At 34.1% G+C, this 19,724-nt stretch overlaps 1 protein-coding gene across 1 annotated transcript; it reads right to left on the bottom strand.

The window, feature by feature from the left end:
- Window positions 1–17,089, bottom strand: LOC117338256 (myoglobin-like). The gene is made up of 13 exons (XM_033899568.1): window positions 17,009–17,089; window positions 11,375–11,470; window positions 9,240–9,359; window positions 8,878–8,996; window positions 8,044–8,143; window positions 7,677–7,794; window positions 5,780–5,831; window positions 5,462–5,528; window positions 5,009–5,084; window positions 3,753–3,851; window positions 2,613–2,709; window positions 663–706; window positions 1–50 (listed from the first exon to the last, which is right to left on the bottom strand). The coding sequence occupies exons 1-13, from the start codon at window positions 17,087–17,089 to the stop codon at window positions 1–3; spliced, it is 1,119 nt and encodes a 372-aa protein (XP_033755459.1).
- Between the last annotated feature and the right edge of the window lie 2,635 nt (window positions 17,090–19,724).

Below are 19,724 nucleotides of genomic sequence, written 5' to 3'. Positions count from 1 at the left end.
CTAAGTGCCAGTGGATTCATTCCTCATACATTTCAGAGAGGTCATCATGCCTGAAACGTTCAAGATTTTGAAAGTATTAGATTATCACAAAAAAACAAAAAAAAAAACAAAAAAAACTACCACGCCGACCTAACATTTTACTGACTTTCAGTATGCTAATAGATATTTCTAACAGATAACATTGTGTTCTTATGAGATATCATTTTAAGTATACCAGATTTATAGACATATGATAAAAGTACCATGTAACACTACATAAGCATATGGAAATGATCTGGTCCCACGTGACGTGACATCAGCGTGAAGTATGATCTGATGCCACGTGACGTGACATCAGCATGAAATATGATCTGATACCACGTGACGTGGCATCAGCGTGGACTATGATCTGCTACCACGTGACGTGACATCAGCGTGATATATGATCTGCTACCACGTGACGTGACATCAATGTACACATTGTACGAACATGAACTACATTAGTACCACACCCCTGGCTTCAGTGTGTGAACTTCTATGATCGTGCCACCTGACACGGTATCAGCGTATTAAGTTATTAACATGTACATGTACCATGTTATCCGAGATCAATCAACCGTATACATTTGTAACTTGAGCTTGTGTTCTATCTCGTCTAAGCATAAAGCTAAGGACTGCCTTACCTTCTATGTCAGGAGTAACACCCTTGCCGGGAATCACCACATATCTGTAATACAAACACGTTTGGAAATTTAGTTTTTAAACTGAAGAAGTATAATGTTCCAGTAGTTATGTACATGTAAGACGTACGAATGCGATTTTCTTTTAATTGATATTTTATTCATTTTCAAATTTAGTTTACAATACATGACAAATACAAAATACATGAGTAAGGACAAAAAAATTCACGCTTTATACATCAACACTTACACTCTACCCAAGACAATTGTGTGATCTTTAGATTATATAATTTATTAAACTTTATTCAAAAAGCATTACGTCAGTGAAAAAGAGTATAAGTACACAAAACAAACAAACATAAGAGTAAGAGAGAGAAAAAAGAAAGGAACAAACGAGTGTACAAAAACAACTGAAAACAGACATAGAAAGGACATAATAAACCTAGGTCAGAGATGTTGTATATTTGTATTATTGTTTTAAATTTGTAGCCACTGTTGTATTTGTGTGTCAATATGTATTTTGTTTTTAATGTTACTTTTGGATATTAAAATTTTATGCGCTTTTAACTCAAACTTAATATGATTCTTTAGACTGTTTATATTAAGTCCTAATTCAAAAGTGTATACAAATTTATCTGTTTTCATGATGTTATGAATAAAGTATATACCTTTTTTAAACCAGGCATTATTTAAAATTGTTTTTTTTATCTATTTTGATTTCACTATTATACCATATTTGATTTTCAAGAATGTTTGTTTTATATATATTGCGTGCATTAAGAGTCTTACACCAGGCGTCTAAAACATCTTTCCAAAATATATTTTTACAATTTTTTTATTCTTATTTAAATATTCAATTCCAAAATTTGGTAATTTCTGTTTATCTAATAATGATTCTAGAACAATATCCCAATTTCCTACTTTATTATATATACGTCTGACCAAAGTTGCTTTAAGAGCGGTTATGAAAGATTTTAAATGAAGTATCTTGAGCCCCCCTTATTCATACTTTTTTTTGTAATTATGTCTCTTTTTACTGGATCAGGTTTACCATTCCACAGAAAATCATAAAACAGATTGTTAATTTCCTTAGTATAAAGTTCATTGGGATTTGGAAGTGAAATAAATAGATGATTAAATTGGGATATTAGTAGATTAGAATGCGATTTTGTTTCAAGCCGAAACATAAACACATCAATATCTATCATCAAGATATGAAAGAACACCTTCCATTGAAAGAATCAAGATAAATATAGAAACTTGTATTTCAGTTATCATAAATTGTGAACCACTGGAATCATCATTTAGAGTATGAGCGAAGTCTTAAATGTCAACAATGTTAGCAATGTGCAAATTTGCACAACCCGAACCAAATTAAGATTAAACATTAATACAGGGTATTATGTAATACTTTGTTGCTTTTTTTCAGTGAAATTTAGAAATGTATCAAACTCGTTTTTGCCAATCAGAGTGAACCTCAGTATTCACCTCACGGAAATTTGCCGATTTTTCAAATCAACGCGAAGATAGAAACATTGGTTATTTTGCTGTGTTTCTGAAAAAATTGACTAGTTTTTTGTCAAAATACCAATTTGACACTAGCTTTTCATGCACATATTCTCAGAAAAATCTTATATTGATCAGTCCTTTGAAAATGACTTGGAGTGACGTCATGCATTATGTTACTGATTCTGTTTTTAATTTTGTTTTTTTAATATAAAAATGCAATAAAATTGAAGGTTTCCCATTGGATATAACATTGATATCACTCGTATGACAGCATATTTCGATATTTTTTACTCGTGCTTCGCACACCTGAAATTATCGATATTCTGTCATACTCTGTCATACTCGTTAAATATAGGTTATATTCAGCGTTAAACCATTCAGTATCCTCTATTTGTTCATACTGACAGTTCCTTTTAGACTTCTGATATTGCTAACCACACTTACTTGGTGACTATTTTGATGTGATCACTTCGGAAGCCAGCCAGTTCACGCAGACAGTTCTCAAAGGCTGACGTCAGAGCCTCATCGTTGCAATCAGTCACTGCAAGGTAAAACAATATGTATCATTCAGTGACCGCTGGAATTTATTGATTATTTAATAAAATATTTGATATCGTATTTTGGAATCCGTATTCAACTAGAATGAACCTGTCTACCGACAACATGCCACATGTGCATGTACAGAGGACAACAGATATTCAATTGAATAGCAACATTACATGTAGATGTTACATGACTACTTTGTCCTTCTAGGTGTCGTCAATGATGCTATGCCACACGTTTGCACTGTCTAGAATCGAAATTAGGAAAATTGGTAAAGACATATGATAATACAATAGAGGTTGCGTTGTAACAAAAACTACATGAAGTGTTTGAACCTGTCTGAGGTTTAGATATAACTCGTCGGTTTCCCTGTATGTTGACTTATAATTACAATACTGGCGTTTTGTGACCGTTGTTTGTGGGCTGACTTACCGTACTGACGTATCTGTGATCGCTGTTTATGGGCTGACTTACCGTTCTGACGTATCTGTGATCGTTGTTTACATGTGTATCTGTGATCGTTGTTTACCTGTGTATCTGTGGGCTGACTTACCGTCCTGACATATCTGTGATCGTTGTTTACCTGTGTATCTGTGGGCTGACATACCGTACTGACGTATCTGTGATAGTTGTTTACCTGTGTATCTGTGGACTGACTTACCGTACTGACGTATCTGTGATCGTTGTTTACCTGTGTATCTGTTGGGCTGACTTACCGTACTGACGTATCTGTTATCGTTGTTTACCTGTGTATCTGTGGGCTGACTTACCGTACTGACGTATCTGTGATCGTTGTTTACCTGTGTATCTGTGGACTGGGTTACCGTACTGACATATCTGTGATCGCTGTTTACCTGTGTATCTGTGGGCTGACTTACCGTACTGACGTATCTGTGATCGTTGTTTACCTGTGTATCTGTTGGGCTGACTTACCGTACTGACGTATCTGTGATCGTTGTTTACCTGTGTATCTGTGGGCTGACTTACCGTACTGACATATCTGTGATCGTTGTTTACCTGTGTATCTGTGGCCTGACTTACCGTACTGACGTATCTGTGATCGTTGTTCAACAGCCTCAATAAGCTGCCTATGGTGTAATGGCATGTGTTTCCTAAATCGCACGAACTTGGCTCGGATACCTGAAACAACATCTGACTTTATTGGTCCTTAAATCATGTACACTCACTTGGAAATAGCATCATCGTTTACTTGGCAAGCCATAGTTCTCCTTAATGTGTATTATTACCGTTTTCTATCATATAGTTGAAATTGCCTCGTAGGTCACCATTGATTATTAAGATCGTCTGATTAAAAATAACATAGTTTGTGTCTTTTCTTCTCCGTATTGTCTAGTTTGAAGTGAAGTGTTTTAACTTCTATGACTATTAGAATTGTCAAGTTTAAAGTATCCTTGAATCAGTAATGTTGGAACTTGTTATATCTTTCAAGAAAGTATGAATTCTTGAATTAATCTTTTCAATGATCTTATTATAGATTTGTGTGTTTTTTCGTTTGCAACATTAAGGAAGATATAATATCATTAAAAAGGATCAAATAAGCTGAATACCAAAAGAATTTCATTCCAATAACGTTAGATATAGATCAAAGAAATGCTATCAGTGTTAAAGGTGAATTTTCTTTCATTTTGAGATTAAACGATACAGTGTATTGACATAAAAACTTTTTTTTTCTTTTTGAAAAAATAGCTTAATGAGAAGAGTTAAGGGCAAAACCTACACTAATATGGTCGTCGGTATTTGTGTTAGGGAGTATATTTTTGTACTGATTCCTATTTTGAATTTCACTCTTCTGATAAAAGTCTCAGATTCATCAATGCTTGACTAAAAGAAATTTGGAAACATCATTGGAAAGCGTTACCGATTTTTTTTCTTTACTCAATTAAAACACTGAGATGTTTAAAATTTAAATGAGTATTACATGTAGTATCAGTCAGGACAGCTTGTTATAAAACAATTGATTGAGTATAAGTTAATTATAAAAAAAAAAACATTAATGTGTAAGATATATGCAATGTCATACAATACATTAACACTTCGGTATATATAATCAAATTCTTTAAATAGATTGGTGATTTACATAAATAACGTAATTTAGAGTGAGTGACTTATATGTAATAACTAAACAGTAACACATGAAGTAATGTTGATATGTTAGGATTATTACTCACTGAGAAACGAGAAAGATCGTGTGATGTAGATGCTGGTAAAATAAACCAGAGTATAAGTTTTTTTTTTTTTAAATTGGAGTCTGGTGCGTTAAGAACTGTACAATTTACCTGGTTTGTGTTTGACCCCAAGGGCAGCGTCTACCAATGGGAGAGTCGACGTCTGGGCAGCACTGCACGGGATGGCCTGCCAAGTATACATTAATTAATCAGAAACAAGGTGATCAATATATACATAATTACAACACAGCATTAATACATTTTGTATATGACGTCGCACAAATGTCTCTGTAGAGAGACAAATACCGTCTGAGTCGAGTAAAGAAATTAATTTGACAATTTTGTCTTACATATATATGACTTATATGATAACAGACTCTTATACTCGTGGATTTACCGTGTTTCTTAAAATCTCGTGTAATAGTATTAGGGATTGTGACATGATCATTGAACTCGTTTAGTAAATAGACAGTCACTAATGTAAAGTCCACTATTTCCTGGCCTCCTTTGGTTTGTAGACACCGTACATATGTATGTCGTAATGTAATTATTGCTGCTACTTACATTTATCGGTTCGTCGCGGACGCCTTCAAACACTAGACCATTTAGTAAGGGTGTTTTTGGCCCGTATCTAAATAGTATGCGAAAAGCATTTGGATTAATTGTGATTTCAATAAGTTCTGAATTACACATCTTGTTAGAACCATCAAATACAATTTACCCTAATTTAATGGTGTAAGTATTTTTGAGGAAAAAATTGTCATGTGTTTCTGCAGTGCATTTCTGTCGTATATCATTCTATAAAACACATTGTTATGTTCTAGGATTGGGGTGTGAAGAGGGATATGAAAATTATTCTCATAATAAAATGTACATACATACCCTCCGAAGTAGTGTTGAAGCACATTGAAAAATGTATCGACTGTGATGCTGTCTGTAAAACCAAACACATATATATTCTCTCAGGTATCTCACTGGATGGTTTTTGCTTTGAAAGAGGTAACTACGTATTATTTGCGAATAGTTTCCCCGTCTCGACCCTATGAAAAGTACTTTGATTTTTTGAGGTCGATGTAGTTTGATATTTTTATGACTGCAGCTTGAATATTTGTAAGTATGCGCCAAATGTAATCAACCTCATTATGCTATCATTGACAGACAAGCGATTTATTGTCCTAGCTCGAGATTATTATATTTTTGTCGACATCAAAATCTGTTTTGATCAATTTTGTTTTAGCATTACGTGTAAGGTGATCTGGCCCCGCATACATAGGAACCACACCTGTCTGTTATACCTGGAGTTAAAGGAATCAGCCAGTTACATTTTATCATATATCATATCCTTTTTTTGTTTGTTTTTTTTTTTTGTGTTGATGATTTCTCTTTTTAATAAAACAACAACATATGATAAGATGATTAATAAATGTACAATTGATAAATAATTTGGTCAATGATCCTCAATCTAGAAACAAGAAAACGTCAAACATTTATTCTGGAACTTAAACTAATTGATTTTATCATGATTGTTGATAACTGTGACCGCTATTTCACACGAGAGGAGAATTCACAATTGAGTAATATATATATATACATCTATTTATAATCGAATGCTAACTTATCGATTTGGGGGTCTCATTATCGTTTGATATAAAATCTGTACATTAACGATATCCACAAGAACAATGGAGTAAATAACTTTCCGGATCAATTCTTTATATACTATTCTATTGTTATAAAGGTCTATGATATACACTCCAGCTCTGATACAATGACGTATATGACTACTATAAATGTTTAAACTCAACCACTCTGTTGAATCAGGGCATTTTGAAAGTGAAATTTCACTTTAGTTGATTAATAGTTGAGGTGTCAGTTCTTGTGTACTAATTAAATCAACTATAAACATTTTCTTTCAGTACACTACACAATGTCCTATGTTCGTTTTTCTTTTAAAACTTGCATTGCAATATTGTCAATCACTTTTAATTACTTTGCACAAAACTCCTAATAACTATTTTTGGCAATTCATTTTATACTGTTTGCAGACGAATGGACTGCAATAATATGTTGTATATTGACCTTCAGAAAATTTTCGCTTAACATCAATAGAGCATGTTCTTACTCAAAATCCATCACATTTCATCTCCTGTTCCTAATGTATTAAAAAAACCTTTTTTGTTTTGCATATATGATATCTAACATGTTGTTATCAGCACGTCTATGTTAATTTTTCTAAAAAATATATGAAGAATTAATATTATTGCTCTGTCACTGTTACTGTTGTGATTGGTGCAGGCGACGAAAATGGCTAACACGCTGATAGGCCTTCATGTGGTGAAATATTAATTGAATATTATAATAAGCAAAATAAAATGGGAGTGTGATGTACTAAGACAGTTAGAGAGTTAATAATGGTTCGCAATATTGTAATTCCTCAACAGACCTAATGGGCCTGCATCGTTAATATGCTTTTTAATGCTTTGATAACTAGCTTTCAGTAAATCAGAAGAAGTTATATCAGTTATCCAGCTCGGGTACTACACTACCCCTCGAAAACACTATAGACCATAGTACCCTCCAAAGAAGGCAAAAATGTATTATTAAGAAGTAGATAGTTGATCCAAAATTTAGTCGCATTTTACGGCCATGCAATGAAGTAGCATGTACATTCTTATGCTCTACCTGCAGGGAAAATCATCAGTCTGCCCTCAGCAACATTTTTTATGATGCTATATCCACTGCACAACATTGATTTTATCGTTTAGTGCTTCATTTTTACCGTGAAAACAAGGTAGCAATTCTCTCAATTTTCTCAGGACAGCAGCAATATCTTCCAGACTGTTAATTAGTGACACGGTGTCCGAGGCTTCCGCGGCATGCATGGCATCCAGTATCCGCTGTATCACAATACCACACAGATGTAATAAACTCATCGAAACATGTTATAAATACAGCAATATTGACATTAGGAAACACAACTATACACGCAATGTTGCAAATATTAAAAATAAAATTAGCACTTGATGTATTAATTAAGTTATCGTCAGATTTATGTATACTGCATTATTTTGAAGTGTTAATTTCGGCATCTAATTTGTTCCGATACAATTTGGTACAGTTTTTCTACTAAGGAAGGGTTCTCTCACCTGAATTGCGGGTGCAAATGCCAGTTCGATCCAAACAGATACTCGAATAAAAGTGTCTGTTTCATGTCCACCGGGAAATAGGTAAATTGTTTTCATGTTGCTACAACATATCACAATAGTTTTGAGCCTGCATGTTTTTGTATTTTCTATTTTCTACGAAAATACACCCACCAATAAGAAGTATGTATCCAAGTTCCTAATCGAATAATAAAATAGAAAACATCGAGCATATTTTCTGACTGTATCAATTATGGTTACACCAGTGTTTCCTTTATATAGTTTTATTGATGGTAGCTGGAACATAATGCTGAAGGTTTATTTGAACTCTTACTCTCTGATCAAAACTCTGTACAGTTACGTTATAAGTGAGTGTATATACTTACGCGAGCGTCAGCGGTCTATGAAACATAAACACAGCAATATGACATGTTGAATAGCTCTTGCATGCATCGACTTTAATCAGTTAATGCAATCATGTGATAAAATGTGGAAATATGTATATATGTTACTGCAAAATATCTATATATAATACTACAAAATATCTATGTGTTACAGCAAAACATACATATGTGTGTGACCACAAAATATCTACATGTGTTACTACAAAATATCTACATGTGTGACTCTATAATATCTATATACAAAATTATTGTGTGTGTGACTACAAAAAATGTATATGTGTGGCTAAAAAATATCTACATGTGTGATTATATAATATACATATGTGTGACTACAAGATATCTAAATGTGTCACCATAAAAAAATGATAGCGATGAAAATAACCTGCGAAAACGATACATTTGACTATATACATACGAATGTTTTATTACTCACGCTTCTGGGTCAATAGCTCGCCAGTTCATTAATGCGGCATCGCAGTAACATAAGACTGGGGGAAGAGACAAACTTTCGGACACACCGTAAAAGGGTATAGCTATGCATCTGGGTATTTTCTGAAAGGTGATAAATATGACGCCAAAAGAAGACAAATATACATTTATATCTTATTACCATCAGACTAGGTTAAGTTGGGACAGGCGTGAGGGAGGATTGGCATGTGGGGTGCGTGATGGAAAGAGTATTTTGTACCCACACGTTGATTATTTAGATATGTTGAATATACATTTTTATTTCTATATACGTTGACAATAAATATATATTGGTTATGTCTGTTTTAATATTATATATTCCTTTACCTCGGCGGGATCTTTTCGTCCGTTTTGCCAGACGTATCCTGCTACAAAGAAGGACAACTGTATGCGGGCAAGGCTGAGCTCAGCGTGTCTAGAAAGTTTCTTGTGGTCCAATAGTTTTAGCTTAAAGCAACAACATTTACTTTATAACAATACCTCGAATATAACAAAATAAACCTGCCAGGTAGTATAAGACAAGCTAGATACTCTGAAAGTGTCCCTCAGCCATCCATTTTTTGCATTGTTTATTTTTTTTTATTTGACGTTTTTACTAAAAAATACTTATGATATTCTGAAAGATCATACCCGATTTAGGCAAACAAAGTTTGCCCACAAATTTTATTCCTTTTGTGGTTAAATAATGAACGAATGAACAATTCGCCGATAAAAATTGCCGTAACTTTACCGACTTTTGACGTGGCCGTGATCAAATTGTCAACATCCGAGAAAAGAAGTTCTATCAACAGTTTTTTTGAAAAATCCTACGCTGAAAAGTGTTATCCAATTTTACATATGATTTGATTTGCAACTGGGCATATTTGATCCTTTCACGGAACAAACTGTCCTTTTTTTTGCCAAGTCACATTTTTATAAAATACTACGTCACTGCATGACGTCACGACTGTCATTGGAATTCCATTCATAGTTCAAGTCTGTTGAGAGTTGACGCGGCGATGTTTCGTGGGTGGTAATTTTAAATTAACAGTGATTTTTGCAACTTCATGTGTGAACCAGCGAACAGTGACTCCATACGAGTATTCGATCTTTTCAGTGACATAGGATTATATGTGTTTAACCGGTTTTCTTGATAGATTGACGAAGGTAGGTCCGTCGATAACGATATTGAAAGGCTAGGATGACAGTTAGTTTTCCTGGTTACTCTACACAAATATAGACTCTGCGTTACAATTAAAATGAAACATTTCTTTATATGAACATGGAGGGGTGTCATTTTACCGAAAGGTTCGTTCATTTAAGAGCCAATTCACAATTTCCAAATACACAGGTTACTGAGTAGGCATAGAGTGAACAAATTCCAGGCCCCTGTGCTGACGCAAACGGAACCATTTAATCGGTTGTGATGTTTGAGTGACATTTTCTTTTTTAGAAACTTTTTTTTTTTACTTATGGCTTTTATTCAATTTTCTATCATTGCCAGGTGATTGTATGTGTTTGCATGTTTTTAACGGCAAATGACAAACCTGTAGGGTAGGCCGGTTTGTACTGTACTGTAACTGTTACAACAGGCCTGTAGGCCTAGTCTACTGTACAGTAACGGAGTTATATTTTCGCTCAGATGAATTGTCTAATCGTTTAACCATGTAGCCCTATTGGTTTATTGCTGATACGATCTATATTTATCTCAGAATGCGTGTATTTTTATAGTTAAATTCAACGTTTCAAAACCGGCGATATAATAAATCTAAGGTCTGTCGGATGTAAACACAAGCACACGACGTTGTAAGAGTTGTCCCCCTTGAACGCAGATTACTCCGCGCGCGTGAAATGCTATGTAAGATAGATTTATCTTACATAGCTATCTTACATGGGCAAACCGTATCCAACATGGCGAGATATGAGAAAACATAACATCTCCCCTAATACAGGTGGAACCTAGCAGAGGACGAATACCATCATCCCTAATACAGGTGGAACCTAGTAGAGGACGAATGCCATCTCCCCTAATACAGGTGGAACCTAGCAGAGGACGTATACCATACCATCTCCCCTAATACAGGTGGAACCTAGCAGAGGACGGATACCATCTCCCCTACTATATGTGCTTGTATACATACTATTTTCAAATTCACTTTTCCACAACACAAACATTAACTTCCGGTCTATGTTCACAATGCCAACAGGCAAATACAACATTTAACTATGTATATGATGAATATAATAATGATACATTTGGATAAAAACATGTATCACCCGGCAATTATTCCAAACGATAGCACTTCACCAATGTTATAAAAAAGTACACTCTATCTCTTTCTAAGATATTAAATGTTGCAAGTTCGTATCCCACAAAAGGCGATGATTAAATCAACGCGATAGACGATAGTATAGACAATATAACACTGATTTACATGATCTACGTGATGGACGATGATATAGACAATATAACACTAATATACCTGATCTACATGCTCTCGCACTGTTTTACTTTCCATCAGTTCTAAGAGACGGCTGATAAGATCATTCCAAGGCTGAAAATATTCTGGGAGTTTTTCCTGTTAAACAGAAGAACATTGTATACATTAAATTTTACTTACAGAGCACATTGTAGGAACGCCAGGTAGTATGTTAAAAAGGGAATTGTGTTTACTTGGGCACACTCAAAAAGGCTTCACAAAATTTATGAATTACGATATTAAGTTAGGATAGATTGAACATGTTGATTGAGTTAAGGGAAACGCATTACAATGTATGTATCATAATTTATAACTGGGAAACGAAGTTAGGTTCTACATAATCTTTAACTTAAGCCATCATTGGAAAAAAAGTCATGTTGTCTTTGCATCTTATATGATTGTTGAAATGGAAATGATCAGAATGACCCTGTGTGTATTACTTCACTTAGGCACACTGTAAACCATGGTCTGGAACCAAAATAACTATTTCTCTTTTTTGGTAAATGATAACATATGAATGTGGGTTACCCATACATTTTATTACTAGAATACATGGCATCAAATTTGTTAGTCAAGTTATTAGTCTATGATACCATTGTTCGAGTTAGAAAACTGGATGGAATATTAAATGATAGTGTCTGGCATGAAGGTCTTATACAGAAGCTTAAAATGTATGGAATTGATGGAAATTTACTTTTATGGTTTCAAAATTATCTCTCAGACAGAATGCAAAGAGTCTCTACCGAAGACTATCACTCTCAATTCAAAGTTGTAAATGCAGGGGTACCTCAAGGATCAGTTCTTGGACCTCTTCTCTTTCTCCTCTATATAAATGACATCACTGATAATGTTTCAACTAATATCAAACTTTTTGCTGATGATACTTCTTTGTATGTAATAATAGATGATAATCCAGCACAAGCAGCACAAGCTCTAGCAGATGATCTCTCTAATATTAATAAATGGGCAGGTATTTGGGACATTAATTTTAACCCTAACAAAACTAAATCAATTATCTTTTCAAGAAAACACAACAAAGACCACCCTCCAATAACTTTCCAAAATAGACAAATTACAGACACAACAGTTCACAAACATCTTGGACTTACACTACAAGAAGACGCAACATGGAAAGAACATATCCTTAATATATATAGAAAAGCATACAGTAGATTAAATATTCTTCGATACATAAAATTTAAAGTGAATCGTAAGTCTTTAATCAAAATATATACAGCATTTATAAGACCAATTTTAGAATATGCAGACATAATCTGGGATAACTGCACTCACCAATCAAAACAATTATTAGAATCTGTTCAGTTAGAAGCAGCCAGAATCATTACAGGTCTCAGATCAGGAACATCACACAATAAATTATATGAAGAAATTGGCTGGGAATCTCTATCAGATAGAAGAAATAAACACAAACACATAATGATGTACAAAATAATTCATGGACTATCACCACAATACTTACAAGATATCCTTATTCCTTTTATTAACAACCAAAATGATAACCCGTATTCCCTAAGACAATCACGACTCTTCAATCCTCCTCTATGCAGAACTAACAATTACTTTGACAGTTTCTTCCCCCAAATGTGCCGCATAACTAACAATGCTAATCCTGACCTCTTCAACTCTTCTTCTCTAGCAGCTTTTAAATGCAAACTTAATAATAATATTAATGCTGAATGCGAATCACTGCATATTTTCAAATTTGAAGGAAATAGAAAGGCTAATATCATTATTTGTCAGCTTAGAAATTCATGTAGCAATTTAAATTTTGATTTATTTAATGATCATTTGTTAAACTCTCCCACCTGTGCCTGTGATATTGAAAATGAAACTGTTTCACATTATTTCTTTGATTGTCCTAGGTATAATGCTATTAGACATTCTCTGTTTACCTCAGTAGATAGTTATGCAAATCATAACCATTCTAACATCAGCACTTTCTTACAAGGTTGCCCTGACTGTGATAAGTTTGTAAATATACAAATACTAAATGATGTTCAATTGTTCATTGGGAAATCGAGACGCTTTAATCTCTATATGCTTTAAATATATAAGTCATGATATAATATATTATATTGTATTGTACTATGTTATATTATTTATACCTTAAATTTTAATGAATATGGAGTATGTATGATTATACATGTCCTGAAATATCCCTTCATCTTCATTGGTCACATGTGTCAGCAGTTGAGTTAGTTAAGTCTTGTATATATATGAAGTATAGCGTCTGCTAAACATTTTGAGTGATAGTAATTTTTTCTGACAATTTTTGATATAATATTTTACATTTATATATATTATTTTCGCTTAATTATTGACAGGCACGACCTGTGCATACATGCACATGGACTTTTGGTCAATGCCTGTCAATGAATAATTCTTCTAGATAAAGTTCATCTTAAATATTATCAAATATTATGTATACATGTATATATAAGCAAAATGTATGAATGATGTGTGAATGTTTATGTTTGAGTTATCTCCCTTAAATGTTAGTTATACATGTATTTTTTTCATTTCATAGTAAATTTATATATTAATTTTATATTTATACATTCCAATTGCCACCATAGGAGAAAATTTATATAGGCTTGGCCTGTTATTTTATCCTTTTGACAAATAACATCAAATGTCAATAAAATTTGTTGAAATGATAGTGTCTTGTGATAGCGAGGGGGTAACCATTAGCAACAGGTTATATGTATAAACCAAAAAAAAAAAACCAATCAATCCTGATTCATTTACCTTTCAAACAACACAGTAAAACAATTCCACTTGTAAATATGTAAATCACCCTTTTCAGTGATACTAAAAATCTTGTTTCGATAAAAAGAAAGATAATTTTGTTTTTGATAATCTTTACTTATATTTCGGCATTTTTCTTGTACATTTTATAAATAAGTTTCTGAATTCAAATTTTCACCATACCATCATGCGGCGATCTTTATCTGTGATATTTGACCACGTGACTGATTTCATACTTCCAATGGTAAAATACTGTTACATTCTGTGACGGATTAGCATATGGTACCGTGTATCATTTTGCCATGTACTATGAAAAGATACCGACATGTAAATTTGGAAAATAGAAGCATGCACTAATAATTGGACTACACCTATTTGGACGATTCAATTGAAAACAAGAAATATCTTTTAAAAAGATAAACGGCATAGTTTTAATGCTGGTGGTTATAATGTAAAATTACTGATAAAATAAATTAATTAACTAATGCGTTTCAGCACGGATAACAAAATTATATCAGTTTGAATCATTTTTGGTGATAATAAGACTGCATTTGAATCAGAAATATAATTGTATTAATGTGTCATTTGAAAAGATACATCCACTTATTCAGCTTGCATTCGATCATGACTCTGTTACGTTTTTAACTGCATATCTGCATTTTGCATATACCGCTACATTGACCAATCACATACATGTACTTCATCTTGACCAGTAACGCCACCTGTCACGTCATATCCGATGCCAAAAGAAAATTATACGGCTATGCCGAAAAATCGTATGTCCAGAATCAATTGATAACTTAAGCATGTTTTTATATTCACTGATCTATATATCTGATGACAAATTCTGGAAGATTCGTAGGCCATTGGTCATGCGTGATCAATACCACATTGTTTTATAAGGTACGATGGCATCATTTTCCCAATTTTTGTTCGAATTTACTGTCATATCTTTGATAGATCTCACTCTAAACAGCGAGTGTGTGTTTCAGTGTTGCATCTATAATATACTTATAAAAGTGTTCATATGTACACTAAACTGCTTGAAAATATACACCATGAGTTTGTCAGTCTAACACAATGCCGTATATATCTATAATTATATCATTATGTTCTTGTTTATGTACATTAAAATTCAGTTTTTCAAATAAAAGCAGTGCGGGACACCTTATCCATAGGAATATCGGTAGCAGCTGGAGTTAGACAACTTAAACAGCCAGAACCATAAGAGGCCAGGTGTTGAACGCCACACCAACCATCTTGGACATACCAACAGCATATGAGGGCTGGTGTTTCGAGCCACACCAACAGCAAGGGTCATATGAGGCCGTCTCTCTAGGACACACCATCAGCTAGGGTCATATGAGGCAATTAAGTTGTATCGGGCCACAAAGACAGCTAGGACCGTATAAGCACGGGTGTGAAGGGCACAAACAAACAGCAAAATTCAAAGTAGGCCAGGCGTCTGGGGCACGGGCCTTATGATGCCGAGTGTCTGGGGCATAACAACAGCTAGGTTTATACGAGGCCTGGTGTCAAGAACACACCAACAGCCGAGGTCATATGTGGCCGGGTGTTTAGGGCCTACCAACAGACGGATCATTTAGGGCACACCAACAGCCGGGGTCATATGTGGCCAGGAGGCAAGGAGTAGAAGTGTAGGTGTGGCATTGTATTACATAGTACAATCATATCACATTTTAGCTTGATAACAAGCAAGAATGAAGAAGTCGAAACTACGAAACAGCTTAAGATCGATATATCAGTTAAGGGGCATCTAAACAGCAAATTTAGTCAAATCAGTGATATTTTACTAGCCTATAAATTCCTACTATGATACAATTTAACAGAAATAACTTGATGGACTTTTGTTATGTAACATGACAAACCGTGGGACTTGCTGTGAACATGTAATGTTTTAAGCTGTTTGTAAATTTCAGCAAAACATGCGAAAATGCATGTTTCAGGATGACATAATTAGTCTATTTGTATAGCATATATTGTACCAAATAGCCATGTCGTTTTGCTCACAAGTGTCTAAAGCACAAAATAGGAGCATTGCATTGACCAGATGTGACGGCATAATATGTATAAACACTGTTTTTATTTTGAACTTGGAATGCAAATGGTGGTTGTGAATAACATCACACAATATTAAATATAAGAAGACATTTTCAACATAGAAAATGCTCTTATTAGACACTATAAAACTCTAGACATGGCAAGAAGACAACAAAAGTTTTCTGAAAAAGACCCCAAATTCATTTTAACAATTTGTCTCAACAAGGTCCTTCTTACTCTGACCAGACGTCTTAAAGGTATGATGTAGGAGCATCTTTATTGATTGAAATGCCTCCCTTTATGTCATATTTGTATAATACATTTGTATTATTATTCTGACCCGCAATTTGTATTCCAAGGTCAAAACAAAATAAGTGTTTATTATGTACATAAAGTCAAATCCGGTCATATTAAAATATTACCTTGTTCGATAGACACTTATGAGCATAACAGCTTGGCAATTTTTCAGGTTTCGGCATTTGGGTGCCTTAGAATTACTCCATGCTACATAATATCACGAAAGAACTTGATAGAAGATTTGAATAAACTAATGTGAAAATAATCATTTTTGCTAATTATATGACTATTTTTGTGCCATTTTTTCATATATTTATTCGTGTTTCAACAATATTATGCCATAAAGATGACTATCAACACCCTAATTATGTGTATACCTTAGGCGTATATCGTGTAATTACACTATGTATTTACACTTATCGCGTTCTTATTTTCCCTGTACATCGACTGACCTGAGTAATTCAGCAATAATTACTGTAAATGAAGCCATTCTACCAGAGCTTTACCTACCAAAGTATCTCCGTTTGCGAATCCGGTCTTTTCTGAGATATGGAATTCTTCTAATGTCAGTTTGTTTTTGTGAACCTCCATTGTCCATGCATTCAACACCAAAGTGTGATTAAGATAGCTCACAAAAGAGGTATATTGTCGTTTACAGAAAGACTTCAGTTATTAAAGGAACACAGACCGCCTAAAGCACTTTGTAACACCTGAATATATATGTGCATAGAATAACGATATTGTCGTATTCGTTACACACAAAGTTAACGTGGCATTATACAACGGTGACTAACCTGGTCACGAAAACCTGTAAGCACATACATACTGTGAAATGATGCCAAGTGAAGGTCATATAAAACGTAAGAAAGGGGAAACATTACTTAAGTTTGTGTGTGTGTTTGATATAGTTGATTCCAATAGAGGACATAAGATTTGTGGAATGTGTTTTTGAAACTATCTTGATCTAAGCCTTGTTTAGCGATAGTCTGGGCTAAAAATACAGGTACAATATTCTAGCGGGAGATGTTATTGTAAGTGTATTGACAGGTTAAGCTGACAGAGTTAAACTTAACGCTAACTAATTTCATATATCTATGTTGTGTCTGAACTACATTGTATGTGTACTTGTGTCACCCTGACCTGTGTCGTCCTCTATTCACGTGTCATGTCATGTCCTAAATCCCAATAGTCCGAAAGCCCGATAGTCCGAAAATAGGTAATATTGTTACATGGATAAATGGTTATATACCTGTACGAATAATTTTCAATTTAGCAATTGTAGTGTTTTCTGAAAAAAAACTACCTCCAAGTGACCATTGTATAAAAATGAATATTGATATGAAGCAAAATAACCACATTTGTTACCATCGCTTACACTGTAAATAGCCGATCACTACATAGAGTTGTCGTTCCTGACACTCATATCGTGATTAAAAGGCCATTTTGTGATGCATTGAATTAAAAGTTGAAGTTGAAACCGCTTTGTCGCATTGTCGAGCTACAGAAAGACTTGTTTACTTGATATTGTTAACACTGACGTCCGATAAGATGTTTATAAAGCAATGATCATCTGTCTTTGCCAGAATAGATTGATTTATTCGCGCCAAGTCTTTATCTTTTAAATCTTCCTTTGAAGCAATTGACCTTGAATATGCAATGAGTTAATTACTGATTATGAGAAATATGATTTAAAAAAAGTAACAATTTCCAAGTAATGCTGACATTAAAATCTATTTATCATTATCACTATACAACATGTATCAATATTAACCTACTTTCGGACTATCGGGCCTTCGGACTATCGGGCCTTCGGACTACCAGATCTTAGGGCTATCACACCATAGGACTACAGGGCATTCAATATATAAGGACGTCACTTCTCTGGTCGGTGTTTTGGTGGGCATTGTCTGCAGTCGCTTGTTTTTTCCTGCATGTCTGCCGAGCCTGTGTACGGGTGCTCCTGTAAATCCTCTGTTGTGATGTGGCCTTATAGTTTTGTATTGTTTTTAATGTAGTCTTAGGTAATGTAGGGTCTTAGGTGGGTACTAATTAGTCGGAATGTTGGGTTTAGTTTCGTATAGTTCGGAGGCATGGTGGATTGGTTTTAGGTAAAGATGTTTGCTATATAGCTAGACCTATGCTGTTGTTTGTTTCTGTTTAATTTCATGTTGTAAATATTAATGTCACAGTAAACAATTGTTAATGTTGTTCTTCTATACGACAGATAACAGTTAACTATCGAACCCGGGTTGTCGGTCCACAGAGCGAGTCTGGTGCAGTTTGACGTCCGTCTCGCTCCTGTTACAATATCACGTGACCCTAGTGATTCCCACAGTCGCCACGACCCTTATGCGCTATGCGTTGTAAACGGATTATTTAGTCAATCAATACCATATGAAATAAAGTTGAACAGACCAATTAAGTAGGAATTTAACACTATCCATACAGTATGTCGGTTGTTGTCGCTATATCTCATTTACAGTTTACTATGATTGATATGGCGTAAATCGGTTATTTTACTCCTCTTTTCATCCAAGTGAAAATTTTCTATTTTAACATTTTGATCTTTACACTAAATACTTTATATCGAATATGCATTTGATTTTGAAAATATCTTTCAAATACGACAAAGAAAATTATATGGTAAGAAGAAACATAGCAAAATATGAAAAGAAATATCTAAGTGATTCGAACACCGAACCTGCGGGTTGCTAAGTGATGGTCCTACCATATTAGCAATGCGGACATATGGAAATGTCGAGTTTATGTTATCAGTTAAAGTCAATCTAGTTTATGCTTAATCGAATTATTTCATCAACTATGTTTTCTTGTTTTCACAATTTTTCGATACCAACTTATCTGAAACCACCTGTTAAGAATAGGTTTTTAGTTGTCTTTACAATAAGATAAGACTCTATTTAGATATCAAAGAAATCATACATATTCGGGATACACTTTAATATTATCATTTCGATATGACAGTAATTATTGTGATGAAATAGACAGAACAGAAAATGAGGCTTTTTGATGATCAGTAAGGATAATCAACAATTCAGTAACAGGAAAACGTTTGTTTCATATTTACATTAATAATGTTACCATCTAATAAGGTTATAGACACCAGGTATCCGAGGAACTTTGATGGGTTTGAACTGCCGATGTTGTATTAAGCCTTGCATATACACAGCTAGCAGTAAACAGTACTTGGATCAACTGCTTCTCCGTA

This window comes from Pecten maximus, chromosome 1 (genome assembly GCF_902652985.1).
Source record: "Pecten maximus chromosome 1, xPecMax1.1, whole genome shotgun sequence".
NCBI lineage: Eukaryota > Metazoa > Mollusca > Bivalvia > Pectinida > Pectinidae > Pecten > Pecten maximus.
This window is presented reverse-complemented; position numbering and strand designations above follow the sequence as displayed.